A 13,619-nucleotide genomic window follows, 5' to 3' on the forward strand; every position below is an offset into this window, starting at 1 on the left:
GACAAAATTCTATCAATTCAGCTACAGCTCCACCAGGCATTCAAGGCAGGAATAACTCTAGACACACCAAGCTCTATATCCGTCTACTCTTACTCTCTGGGATGAAATCCTGTCTCCATAACTACAGTTCCGTCCAGTTCCCCAGCTCATAGCCCTGCTAACGACTAAACTCCTATGCTTCCAGCCTCATCTTCGTCCTCTGTCTCCTCTTTCTCCATCTCTGCTGCTCTCTACTCCTGACACTCAGAGAACTCTACCCGGGATCTGCTTACCCTCCACGGAACCTCTGTCATCCTCTCTTCTCTCGCCAAGCCATTCGGTCTGTTTCTACAGAAAATGCCTGCCCTTTGTTTCCCTGGGCACCGGTTCTCTGCCTCCTCAGGAATGTTGTTCTACCTCTCATCTTGATGTGTAAAAACCTCTTTTGGCTTCTTCTCTTTCCGCTCTCTCCTTCCGTCTGTCCTCTCTCTCTCTTCCTCCCCCTCCCCATAAAGCTCTAAAAAGGTAAGTAAATAAATAAATAAATAAATAAAAAATAAAATAAAAATCCAACCTCTTTTGTTCTCAGTCAGTTGCTCTGGAGAACCACTAGACTCCACAAGGCGAGGGGGACGGTCTGAGCTTCATTAGCACAAGAAACAAAGCTAGGCGTCTCCTGACAGCTGGTCTCTTAACTCAGCAGGAGAGTTAGTAACTTAGTAGTACAGCGGGTCTGGGGAGCTGAACTGTTTGCCAATTGGTCTGGGCACCCAAAGATTTCATAGCAGAAGACAGCTGGAATAGTAAAGGCTGGGTAACAGCAAATATTCATAATGAACGGCTTTGCCTTTGACAGACCCTCGGCTGTCAAAGTTTAGCTTTAATACACAGCTGAATCTCTATGATATATTCTTGCAGCCTGCAAGAGTTTGTTTGTTTTTTCAAGACAGGTTTCTCTATATTACCCTGACTGTCCTGGAACGCACTCTGTAGACCAGGCTGACCTCGAACTCACAGAGATCTGCCTGCCTCTGTCTCCTGAGTGCTGGTATTAAGTCCAGGCTGGCCTAGAACTCAGAGGATGACCTTGAACTTCTGACCCATTCCCTTCCATCTCTCCAAGTGCCAGGATTACAGGCATGAGCCACAGGCCTGCTTTGGTACTGGAGATCAAACCCAGGACGTCATGCAGGCTAGTCAGTTCTCCACCAGCTGACCTGCCGCCTCCCCATCCTGTGATCCTTCTTTAGAACGTCTGTGCTAAGACAGGGTTCTATTCTGTCCCAAGCTGGCCTTGAACTCCTAGCCATTCTCCTGCCTCAGCCTCCTGCAAGTATAGGTATTACACTTGTTCTTTAAGATTTCTGAAGTCCTCAAGTTAGGCCATGTGGTAACCCGGGAAGAGAGACAAATCCCTACAAAGCAGTCAATATACACACGGAAGGTGCTTAGCCTGCTGCTGGAGTACCCAGAGTTAGGGCTAAGTCTGTTTGGAGAAGTCTGGAAACAAAGGAGGTGATGTTTGTTTGAAGGGTCAGAGAGGGACTAGTGGAAAGACTTCCTGACCCGTACCTCGGATGATATGGTACCCCATATCATCTATCAGCTATGAGTGACCACAGACAAGTTACGTCCTGTCAATCACAATACTTTCTTCTTAGAAGTATCATCTACCCACTTCTGAACAAGAGACAGCTGTCTTGCCATTTTTGTTTGGAGACAGGGTCTCAATATGTAGACTAAACTGACCTAGAACTTACGGACATCCACCTGCCTCTGCCTCCCAAGTTTCGGAATTAAAAACAGTGCCACCACCTCCAGTTTGCATTTTTTTTTTTTTTTTTTTTTTTTTTTTTTTTTTTTTTTTTTGAGACAGGGTTTCTCAGTGAAACAGCTCTGGCTGTCCTGGAACTCACTCTGTAGACCAGGCTGGCCTCAATCTCAGAGATCCGCCTGCCTCTGCTTCCCAAGTGCTGGGATTAAGGGTGTGAGCTACCACTGCTGGGCCTTTGCAACTATTTTTAAAATTTATTTATTTGTTTTTATTTTATGTGCATTGGTGTTCTGCCTGCATGTATGTCTGTGCGAGGGTGTCAAATTACTTGGAGCCGGATTACAGACAGTTGTGAGCTGCCATGTGGTTGCTGGGAATTGAACTGAGGTCCTCTGGAAGAGCAGCCAGCGTGCTTAACTGCTGAGCATCCATCCCTGCAACTGTTTTTTGTTTTTTTAAATAACAAGGTAAGAAAAAGAGTGCTGCTAAATGTCGCCTGGATAAAAAGATGAGAATCTGCTTTAATATACAGTTTCCTCCTCAGTCCTGAACACTGTTTCCCTAATCTGTTCCTTTTTCTCATGATCAAGAACCATCTCTGCCCTTCAGAGGAATGTTCTAGATCAAGTATCAGGTCACCACCAAAGCTCATGTGTTTTGAGACAATTGTTAGAGCAAGGATCTTGCTAATGCATCCAACTGCCCACTGGGTGGCAGGGCTGAGCCAACTGAATTCCTGAACTGGTGAAGAAAGGATTTCTCAGAAAAGGGAAGTTTTCAGGAAAGGCTAAGGACGCAGCGTTCCAGTGTCCGGTCTCCCTGGAGCGTTTACATCAACACAGTGCAGTTGAACAACACACTGTCCTCCTCGATGCTGTCACCTCTTGCTCTGATACATAACTGATCCAGCCATAGATTTTGAGGTGGAAAGAACTGGAATCAGGTTTAAAACCTAACATTTAATGACAACAACAACAGGGGGGAAAAAAGGAAAGAAAGGAACTAAAGCGAACACTGGAACAACACCAGGTTCCAGATTATCGAATATCCTCCTCTAGAGAGGTACTGCAGTCTGTCAGCTCAGTCTCTCCTCACCCTGGAGCGGCCCTCTGACAGGTGCTGGGAGGAATACAGAGGACATAGCCCTGCTCTCTAGAAACTCATTATCTAGGAAAAAGGCAGCTTACCTGTGAATGTACCTGAGAAACGTAAACAACATGCTAGGGAGTATTTAAAATAAATAATAATAAAATAGAATTTAGTTATAAGGCAAAAAATGGGAAGACTTGGCTTCAAGACTTCAGAGGAGGAGAATCGTTTGGCTGTCTACTGGGGAGGGGGGTGGCATGTAGGATTCCAAACCCCGGGGCTGGGGAGGGAAGGCAGGCGTTCCAGGTAGAGAGGAAAGCATAAGCAAGAACATCACACAGGAAGGGCTGGACGTAAGGAGGACACGGCGTACCTAGGTTTGCTGAGGTGTAGGGTGAGCAGATCCGGAAGCAGCGCACAATGGACAGTTTGGCCGACCTTTTTGTGAAGGTTTTAAACTCAGAGATGGAGCATTTGAATGAGGCTCAGGAAGCCCAGGATTTTGGAGAATCACGAGAGCAGCAGGAAAGAAATTCTATTGGGTTAATCTAGCTGTAATCTATAGACTATAGTGGGGAGATTAGCCAAAGACTATTAAGAAATCCAAGGTGATCTCTAGAGAGATGGCTCAACGGTTAAGAGCACTGGCTGTTGTTCCAGAGGTCCTGAGTTCAATTCCCAGCAACCACATGGTGGCTCCCAACCATCTGTAATGAGATCTGGCTCCCTCTACTGGTGTGCATGAAGACAGGTCACTTATATACATAAAATAAATATTTTTAAAAAAGAGAAATCTAAGGTGAGTGTGGAGGTACTTGAGAGATGGAGGTAAGATAAATAAAATAATAAAAATAAATCTAAAGATTAAAAAGAGGGGAAAGCCAAGGAAAAACTCCTTAGGAAAAGTTCTGAGGGAGCAGGCAAAAGACAAACAAAATAGAATTGCTAACAAAAGAGAGTAGAATAAAGTCCAAAAGTTGAGATGGACGTCTGGTTCTTTTTTTTTTAAAAAAGACTTATTTATTTACTATGTATACAGCATATATGACTGCAGGCCAGAAGAGGGCATCAGATCTCATTACAGATGGCTGTGAGCCACCATGTGGTTGCTGGGAATTAAACTCAGGACCTTTGAAAGAGCAATCAGTGCTCTTAACCTCTGAGCCAACTCTCCAGCCCCATTGTCTAATTCTTTAAATGGCGGTCTTTAAACTATGTAGTTGTAAATAAATAAATAAATCCCACTTGGGCATCTTCCAGAAACCTTGAAGAAAACCTTCTAGAGTGGTGGTTCTCACTCTTCCTAATGCTGCGACCCTTTAATACAGTTTCATTATGTGGTGACCCCCAACCGCAAAATTATTTTTGTTGCTACTTCATAACTGTGATTTTACTACTGTTCTGAATCGTAATGTAAATGTCTGTGTTTTCCAGTGGTCTTAGGCGGGGTCCACTGATCTAGAGGGACGAGAAGGAGCTAACTAGAAAGGGTGCAGTCTGGTCTGACAGACAAAGCTGACTTCGGGGATTCTCTTTCAAGATTCAAGTCAGCTGTGGAATGGTTACAGACCTGGCACTCAGGAGGCAGAGGCAGGAAGATCAGCTGAGCTCCAGGACTTCAGAACTAGCCTGGGCAGCCAGGCAAGACCTTTTTTCCGGGTGTCAAAAAAAGAAAAGGGCCTCAGTTCCTCAATAACCGAAGCGTGGGCCTCCAGATGAGGTATTTTATGTGTGAGTCCGGCCACACCAGTCTTTATTCCAGGTACCCACGATGAAAGCTTCAAAACAGACACCAGAGGGGCCGGGCCAGGAATGGCTCCAACCAGACTTTAGCTGGCTGGCTAAGGGGATGTCATGTGACCCAAATAAGGGAACTAGTTAGAGTTAGTTCTCTTTAACTCTAAACTCCCAGTCTTGCCCTTTACAAAGAGCGAACAAGATACATGTCAAAGCTCCAAGAAACAATGTCTCACACAGTAGTCCAGGCTGGCCTGCAACTCACTATACAGCCCAGGCTAGTCACAGAGTGGCAGCAATCGGCTGCCTACTCTCCCAATGCTGGGCTTGCAAGTGTGAGTCACCTGCCTGGCACCAGACAAACAGAACTAGGTTTCAGTTCTGGATGTACTTACAAAACCTGTGACCTGGGGCAGATCACTGCGTCTTCCGGTGCCTGATCTAGTTAACGCCCAGCCACAGGGTTATTGTGAGAATTAAATGAGATAACTCAACTTTAATTCTGTCTAGAACAAGACCATAGATGGCTTTACAAATAAAGTGGTCTTGACAAGGATGTAGAGAACTGGTTCTTGGGTTGGGGGTGAATCTCAGTTGGGAGAGCACTCGGGCGTCTGTTAGTTCCCTTGTTAGGGAGGCAGAGGCAGGCAGATCTCTGTGAGGTTGAGGCTAGCCCAAGATTCATAGTGAAATCCTGTCTTTAAAAAAATAACTTTGAAGTCATCTTTGGCTAAATAGCAAGTTTGAGGCCAGTCTGGGATACATGCAACCTTGTCTTTAAAAAAAAAGTCTCTTTGAATTCTTAAGATACCATGTAAATATTTAGGTATTTTTATTTATGTATGACTTGGAGTCATGTATACAAACCCCCACAGTCTCATTTAATATTTTCCTGCCTCTAAACTAACCTTCCTTAGGGAAAAACAAGAAAGAAAGGGATGGATGAAGGAAAAGACAAATTTACTGAGTGGAGGGTCCTGACAAGAGATTCAGAAAACACAGTTTTGCATTCCTTGCAGCCCTAAATGTCTGCAAAACCAGAGGTGAAGAAGGAAAGGATATGGAGTCACGGCCCTGTCCCCTGTTTGGGCTTGTGGGGCTGCCAGCCCTGGCTATCAGGTCATCTAGAGGAAAACAAAGGACAAACACCACGAGTTTCCTACTGGAACCCGGAAGAAGAGGGTGGGAAAGGGGCAGGTAAGTGATGACCTCACTTACAAACTCCCGAGCCAGGCCCTGCCTCCTGCTCCTCCTGGGCACCTCGGCCTTGTACCCACAAGCGTCTGTCCTGTTTGCAGGGCAAGAGTTTATAATATAGACCTTTTCTTTCTTCCACCCAAGAACTGAGGAGTGTGTGTGTGTGTGTGTGTGTGTGTGTGTGTGTGTGTGTGAAGAGGGACAGGTTGTTATCGGAATACCAGGTGAAAGGTTATAAACAGCTTATCCAAGAGGCAGCCAATTCAGAACATGCCTTGGCCAAGGGCCCGGGGAAGCAGCTGCCAAAGTTAAACAGAGTTTTGGCTGAACACGGAACAAACAAGTGCAGACCAGCGCTGCAAAACAAGAAGAAGCTGCTGTCGTGCAGGGGACAAGACACAGAACTGTCCACGGGATTGTTTTAAATTTAAAAACTCAATACTCCATAGACAACCTCAAATAATACCGGCCTCTTTTCTCCGAGACAGCCCAAGTCAGCACCCTGGGACCCACTAGCAGCCACCTCTCCTGCTTTCCTCTGGTCTCCTCAAACATTAAAAACCAACAATAGTTGTTTACATTTCATTTATTTTGTGTGCCTCTGGGAGTGAGTAGTGGGGGGGGGGCTCCTCTCCTACTGTGGGGGTTCTGGGGATGGAACACTTACGAATTCCCCAGTGAAGGAGTCGGGTGGGCATGGTTCCCAGAACAAAGCGGCTTCCTGCTTTGGATGAGATGTCCTGGAGCACAGCTCTCCCCTCAGAAGGGGGCTCTGGAGCTGGGTGTGGCCTGTCTCCAGGCATGAGTCGAGGGAAACCAGCCCCCCAATGCTGCCTTCACAGGGTTCAACCAGGGCAGTCGGCAGGGCTCTTCGGTAGGGTCGCTCCGTGTAGCCCCTTATGCTCTGCCCACAGCTCCTGGCTGCACCCCCTGAGCCTCCCCGGACTGGCCCTTGGCTGACATGTCCGGAAGGGCTTGAGCTCTGGGACAGGGCCTTTCCGAGGAGGAAAGGGAAGGGACTCCTAGCTGGTGAACGGGAATTCTTGGCCTGGCACCATCTCCCTGGTTCTCCTCAAATCTTATGTAGCTGAGGCTGAAGAGATGGCTTGGTGGTTGATTGTATCAGAGGACCTGGGTTCGATTCCCAGCACCAAAATGGACGTTACAACTGTGGAACTCCAATGTCCAGGGTATCTGACATCTTCTGGACTCTGCTTCAGCAGGCAAACATGTGGCAAAGCACCCAAACACATACAATTTTTAAATCTTATGCCGCTACATACCACACTATTGATATGTGCCTTTTGGTAAACATTTTGATGTTTTATAACACCAAGCTAATTTTTCCCCTCAGATGCCTCCTACAGTTTGGAACTAATATTAGTGAGAGGCCTAACTCCTTTGTTCTTAATCAATACTGTTTACCGTCAGAAGACACCTCAAGCCTAGTTACCTTTCTGGAACAAACACACACACCCTAAGGACCAACATGTTCCGAGGCTTCAGTGCTGTGTATGTGATTTTTAACCGCGTGGTGTCCAACTCTGAGCTTGCTTAATATTGAGGTTGAGTTGTAACTTGTTAGCCTTAGGATGTCAGTGAGGTTACGGCGTGTGAGCAAGGGGAGGGTGTGTTTATTAACATCAGTGAACAGGCTCCCAATGGTGCAAAGTCAGAATTTTATCCATGCAAAAGCTCTTAATTACCCAATTTAATAAAATCAACCAATTTAATAAAAAATTAAACTCAGAACCACTGTCTTTTATTTTCCAGCACAAGGAACAAGGCAACAGTCTCCTAATAACTGCCCAAATATGGTAGGAGTCTAGCACTCAATGCCTAGGGGTGGAATCTGGGGGGTGTTGGGGGGAGGTGTTGGAAATTGGGAATCCCCTCTTCTGCACACGAGGTTTTCTTAGCACACTTCAGAGTTATTTCTTGAGTCAGCTCCTGGAGGCTTCTCTGTCAGATTGGTCTACCAGATAGCCAAGTGAAACCAATACAACCTGAGCCCCGGTGAGTGTGAAACGGGCTTAGGGATATGCATTTCATTTAGTGAGGAGAGAGACAGAGACAGAGACAGACAGAGATATACATTCGGGAACAAAGTCACAGAGTCAGAAGTAAAGTCACAGAGTCAGAAGTGCTGGATCTTTTCCTTCCTTTTTATTTTTTCCTTGCGTGTACCCTCCCTTGTTTCCTGGAGAAACAGGGACGAAAGGAGAGGTCTACACACCTCACCCAGGCTGCAATGAGGTAAACGTGGGAACATATACAAAGTGTTCCCCAGCTTCACAGGTAGACTTCAGAGATGAGGGGATAAGCAACAGGATGTGGGCACTCCCTTACTGCTTCCGTTCCCGAGAACAGAGAACGGAGCAGAGTGCACACGGGTGAGCAGCAGTCGCAGCCCGGAGGGACGGGGAAGGAAGGGGGCACACCAGACCGACACACCGGCTTCCAATGGGGGCTGAGAGGGGACGTCAAACATCCGGCCCCCGCGTTTGGTCTTCCGTAGACATGCACTAGGATGGGGCGCTTTCTCACTAACCCATCTGCACCCTCGCTCCCCGCCCCGTCCCCCCCGAGTCCCGAAGTTTCCTTGGGCAATGGGATTGTTTTTCACAGACTCGCGAACTTGTGAGCCAGGACTGGGCATGAACTGCGCTGGCTAATACGAGGCGTGCAAGCCTCTCTCTCCTAAGCACATTTTTCCTTTCACCTAAAAAAAGAAAAAAAACCACCCCAACACACCCAAACAACCGTGACCCCAGGCCGAGCCCCTGGTCGGGGTTCAGGGACGCGGGGCCAGGGCCTCCCACCTCCCGGGGGAGCCGCCCGGAGCCCCGAACCCCGCCCCTGCTCCGGGCACGGCCGCGCACCCGAACAACAACCGCTTTCCCCCGCTGGAGCACACCGTGTCCACGCGCCCCTGCGGCCTCGCTGATTGGTGGGAGGCCCGGTAAACAAGGCCCGGGCAGCCAATGGGAGGCCTGTGCACGAGGGCTGCACGAGCCCCGGAGCCGGCGCTCGCGTGGGGCTGCGCGCCGGGCAGCTATATAAAGGCGTTTCCGGCTCCTGAGTGACACTCTCCTCCTCGCGTCCCCGGGATCTCCACGGTTCCTCCAGCTGCTGCTGCAGCGGAGACAGCTGTGGTCGCTCTCTTCGCCAAGCCTTCGGCACCGCCAGCGGGTTGGGACTTCCCGGCACCGTTTGTTAAGAGGGCTTCTGCACATTTTGATTGGGGTTTTGTCGAGCCCTGCCGGCCCTCCCGAGGGTGAACTCTTCGTTTGCTTCGAAGGGCTCTTGGCGTTGTCCCTCTCCCGCTTCCGTTTTTTTTCCCCCTTGAACCCGCTGAGCCCCAATCATGGTGATGTTCAAGAAGATCAAGTCTTTTGAGGTGGTCTTCAACGACCCGGAGAAGGTGTACGGCAGTGGGGAGAAGGTGGCCGGCCGGGTGATGGTGGAAGTGTGTGAAGTTACTCGAGTCAAAGCCGTCAGGATCCTGGCTTGCGGAGTGGCCAAGGTCCTGTGGATGCAGGGGTCTCAGCAATGCAAACAGACCATGGACTACCTGCGCTACGAAGACACGCTTCTCCTAGAGGACCAGCCAACAGGTACTGACCCAGCTGTTCTTTGCAGGGCGGATGGTGACTGGGGGGAGGGGGTGGCCTTGAAAAGGAGGCGCTGGAGTCTCCACCAAGTGTTTGAGTTCATTTAGTGGTTTGAATTGTGTTCATCCCGATAGTTTTAAGTTTTAATTTGCAATTATTTAGCTACACTCCCACCCACTTGGCCGCCTCCACTCACCCAGTCACCAAGGGTGATGTGTACAGTTTCCTGAAGGTGTTGCCTTAGCTACTTAAAGATTAATGTATTCACAGTCTGTACCCGATTCCTGGGGCAACTGTGCTGGATGGGCCTTTTAGTCCTTGTGGGCTTTGCAACTTTCTGTCCAAAAAAAAAAAAAAAAAAAAAAGTGCACTGGATCTTTTCCATCGTGTAAGAGATGAAAAAGGGAGTAAAATAGCCCTGTCTGCTGCCGGACGGTCTTCACTGACGCTTTGGAAGTGTAACCAGAAACCTCATGGGCTCCTGCCTTTGTTTCCCTGCAGGTGAGAACGAGATGGTGATCATGAGACCTGGAAATACCTACGAGTACAAGTTTGGCTTTGAACTTCCTCAAGGGTAAGCATCGACCCAAAGCAACTTCGACTCTGTTTCTAAAAGCCCCCCACCCCACTGATCTCTTATTGTTCTTAGAGAGCATTAATTTTTTTTTCCATTGTTTTGACACAGGCCATTGGGAACATCCTTCAAAGGAAAATATGGTTGTGTCGACTACTGGGTGAAGGCTTTTCTTGATCGCCCCAGCCAGCCGACTCAGGAGGCAAAGAAAAACTTTGAAGTGATGGATTTAGTGGACGTCAATACCCCTGATTTAATGGTGAGGTTTGGTTTGCAGTTCTGTTCTCCTTGGTCAGGGATAATAAATTAGATGCTTGGGGCATTGAAATATCTCAAAATACTGCGTCCTTCTCCACAGGCGCCAGTATCGGCTAAAAAGGAGAAGAAGGTCTCCTGCATGTTCATTCCTGATGGGCGTGTGTCCGTCTCTGCTCGAATCGACAGAAAAGGATTCTGTGAAGGTAAATTACAGCCTAGTGCTTTCACCACTGCCTGGGGTCCCAGAGCTGTGGGCGTGGAGGGGTCATGGAGTAGAGGCAGTGGTAGTGCCAGGTATTTAGTGGATGCTCACACACCTCTTCGTCTTTCTTAACCAGGTGATGACATTTCCATCCATGCCGACTTTGAGAACACGTGTTCCCGAATTGTGGTCCCCAAAGCAGCTATTGTGGCCCGACATACATACCTTGCCAATGGCCAGACCAAAGTGTTGACTCAGAAGCTGTCCTCAGTCAGAGGCAATCACATTATCTCCGGGACCTGCGCTTCATGGCGCGGCAAGAGCCTCCGAGTGCAGAAGATCAGACCATCCATCCTGGGCTGCAACATCCTTCGAGTGGAATATTCCTTGCTGGTGAGTGAAGTGTAGGGGCTTGGTTCTCGAAGAGAAACAATTCTTCAGTTAGAAATTCAGTGCTTTCTCCACACCACCCATCTAACAAACTGCCACCTTCCTTTCTAGATCTATGTTAGTGTCCCTGGCTCCAAGAAAGTTATCCTGGACCTACCCCTGGTGATTGGCAGCAGGTCGGGTCTGAGCAGCCGGACATCCAGCATGGCCAGCCGAGCGAGCTCTGAGATGAGTTGGATAGATCTAAACATCCCAGATACCCCAGAAGGTAAGCTACATCTAATGTCTTTCTTTTGGCCTGATCCGGCTTGTGAAATTGTGGTGGTCTGGCATTTCTTAGCTGGATTTCTCATCCCGTTTTCTCTCTGTAGCTCCTCCTTGCTATATGGACATCATTCCTGAAGACCACCGGTTGGAGAGCCCCACCACACCCCTGCTGGATGACGTGGATGGTTCTCAAGACAGCCCTATCTTTATGTATGCTCCCGAGTTCCAGTTCATGCCCCCACCCACGTACACTGAGGTGAGAATCGCTATTTTTTTATTGTTGACATTAGTCCCAGGCCTTCTGAAGGAAGGATTATTAAATGCATGGTTATTCTACTTACTAAAAAACTAAAATAGTTTCTTCACTCTTCCTCCCCCCAGGTGGACCCCTGCATCCTTAACAACAACAACAATGTGCAGTGAGCGTGTGGGGAAAAGATGCATCTACTCACTCATTTCTTTCTGCCTCTCTGCTTGGACTCCAGTGTTTTAGAGACTCTGTCTCTCTCGCAGTGGGGAAGAGGTCCGCCCCAGTCTCTGACTGCCTGACTGGGACGGCCATCAGCAGGGGTCTCTGGCTTCAGTGATGCAGACTCAGCCAGGGCCCGCACTGCGTGTCCGAGTGTCTGCCGGGTGGATATAGGAACACCAGAGAGGTTCAGAACCATAGGGGTTCAGACCCAGTCCACCTTCTCCCAGGTCTTGGAAATGAAGACATTGTCTGTAGTTTTTGAGTCAGAGTATAAAGACTGACCTTCTGGAATGGTCTTCCCAAGGTTTTTTTAAAGGGAGTTCTAGATTAACAGCAAACCATGAACTTCCATGCCATGGGAGACAGAATCAATTTCACATCCTAGAAAAAGGAGAATCTTGGCCAAAATTTTGGGAAAGGTGTTTTGTTTTTTGTTTTTGTTTTTTAAACCAGTGTTCCCCTCTTATCCTTACAAAGAAAAGTCTTTCTGAGGCTGGTGTGGTTTGGACTTGGGAGACCGGGTGAACCCTGTGAATTAATTCTAGGACAGCTGCTCCAGTTGACTTGAACCTGGGGTAGAGCAGTGTGGCTGTGCCCACCGACAGCCATAAAAGCCATTTTACAGCCTGCTGCACTGTGTTCTCTTGCCAACTTAATCAGTTGGGAGACTCTTACTTCCGTGTGACTCCTTGGAGTTGACTCTAAGGTGGCGTCCTTAGCACTTTAGTCCCTGTCAACTTTGTTTTAATCTCGATGGCAGGTGTAAACTCTACTGTCTGTGTCTTAAGGGTCAAGCCCAGTGACAGGGCAAAGGGCCTTTATTTTTTTTGGGGGGGCAGGATCTCTCTCCTTTGCTAACCTGGAACTCTATACATAGACCAGGCTGCCTCAGAGATCCCCCTGCCTCTGCCTCCTGAGTGCTGAGGTTCGAGGCCCAGCGTGGTTATTACTTTTGAGACTGTCGCGGTGTGCAGAACTGTGTAGTTCTGATTGGGTTGGGATGGGTTGCGGCTGACCGCCGTGCCCGTGTGAGCCTCTGCGGGGAGATGCCACCGCGCTGAGCGGGCTTTCGCGCCCCCGACCCTTGTCCTGCCCAGTGTTAGGGACTCTCTCGCTGGCTGGCTGCCAGCGCCTGACCAGTCTCTCAGCCATAGCACTTTGTCCCACGCGCTGTGTCAGAGCACTGAGCTCCACCCTTTTCTGAGAAGTTCCCAGCCAGAAAGCATGTGAGCTGAGAGGGTGGCTTCACTTTCGTTGTTTTGTATTTTGTGTATCTTTTTGTATGACAAAAACTATATTTTGTACTCATTCAAATATATTTTCACCCCAAGGTGGGGGTATCCTTTGTAAAAAAAAAAAAAATAAAGTTTTGTAATGGCGAAAAAAACCCCATGTTTTCTTGTCTGTGAAATGACATTAGAGAAGTTACTAGAAAATAGTAGCTTTCCCATGCTTCACAGGGCTGAAAACCCTGTGGAGAAGAGTGGTCCCTGCAGACCCTAAGTGATGTCAGAGTTGAGGGACAGCTGTCCCATCAGGTGGTTTGGTCTCCAGTCAGACTAAATTGGTGGGATCTGGTGATGGAAGCGAATTAACCACATCTACAGCTAATTACCACCAAATTCCTTCAGCCTTGCTCCTGGAGCTAAGGATAATATTGAACTTTGGTCCTCCGGGCCCTGCCCCTCAGGTGCTGGGATTAAAGGCATACACGACCATACCCCGGATTTTTATTTATGTTGGACGTGTGTGGGTGCAGGCAGGAATGTGGAGCTTAGAGCCCACCTTGCAAGAGGCATTTCCCTCTGTGGGACCCAGAGACCAGGTCCTCAGGCTTTGAAGAAAGTGTCTTTACCTGCTGAGTCGCAGTCACAGTTCTCCATGCTCAGTTTTATGAATTCTTAGAGAAGAAATAGCTTTGTGAGGGGATTGGAAGGGAAAGCGTGAGCTTCCTTTTTATGTTTTTAATCCGTGCGAGCAGCTTTTCTTTACACAGAGGCAGGGATCTGGGAAGAAGGCCCTGGGGAGGCAAATGTCCGAGGGAAATGTAAGGGTGTGCTCAGGTG

At 48.3% G+C, this 13,619-nt stretch overlaps 1 protein-coding gene across 1 annotated transcript; it reads left to right on the forward strand.

Moving 5' to 3' along the window:
• The first annotated feature begins 8,860 nt into the window (after window positions 1–8,860).
• Window positions 8,861–12,519, forward strand: LOC114680918 (thioredoxin interacting protein). The gene is made up of 8 exons (XM_028854101.2): window positions 8,861–9,393; window positions 9,892–9,964; window positions 10,076–10,223; window positions 10,323–10,425; window positions 10,561–10,817; window positions 10,926–11,082; window positions 11,186–11,337; window positions 11,463–12,519. Exons 1-8 carry the CDS (start codon window positions 9,144–9,146, stop codon window positions 11,502–11,504), a joined length of 1,182 nt encoding a protein of 393 aa, XP_028709934.1. The 5' UTR covers window positions 8,861–9,143; the 3' UTR covers window positions 11,505–12,519.
• Window positions 12,520–13,619: the final 1,100 nt, after the last annotated feature.

This window comes from Peromyscus leucopus, chromosome 6, assembly GCF_004664715.2.
Source record: "Peromyscus leucopus breed LL Stock chromosome 6, UCI_PerLeu_2.1, whole genome shotgun sequence".
NCBI lineage: Eukaryota > Metazoa > Chordata > Mammalia > Rodentia > Cricetidae > Peromyscus > Peromyscus leucopus.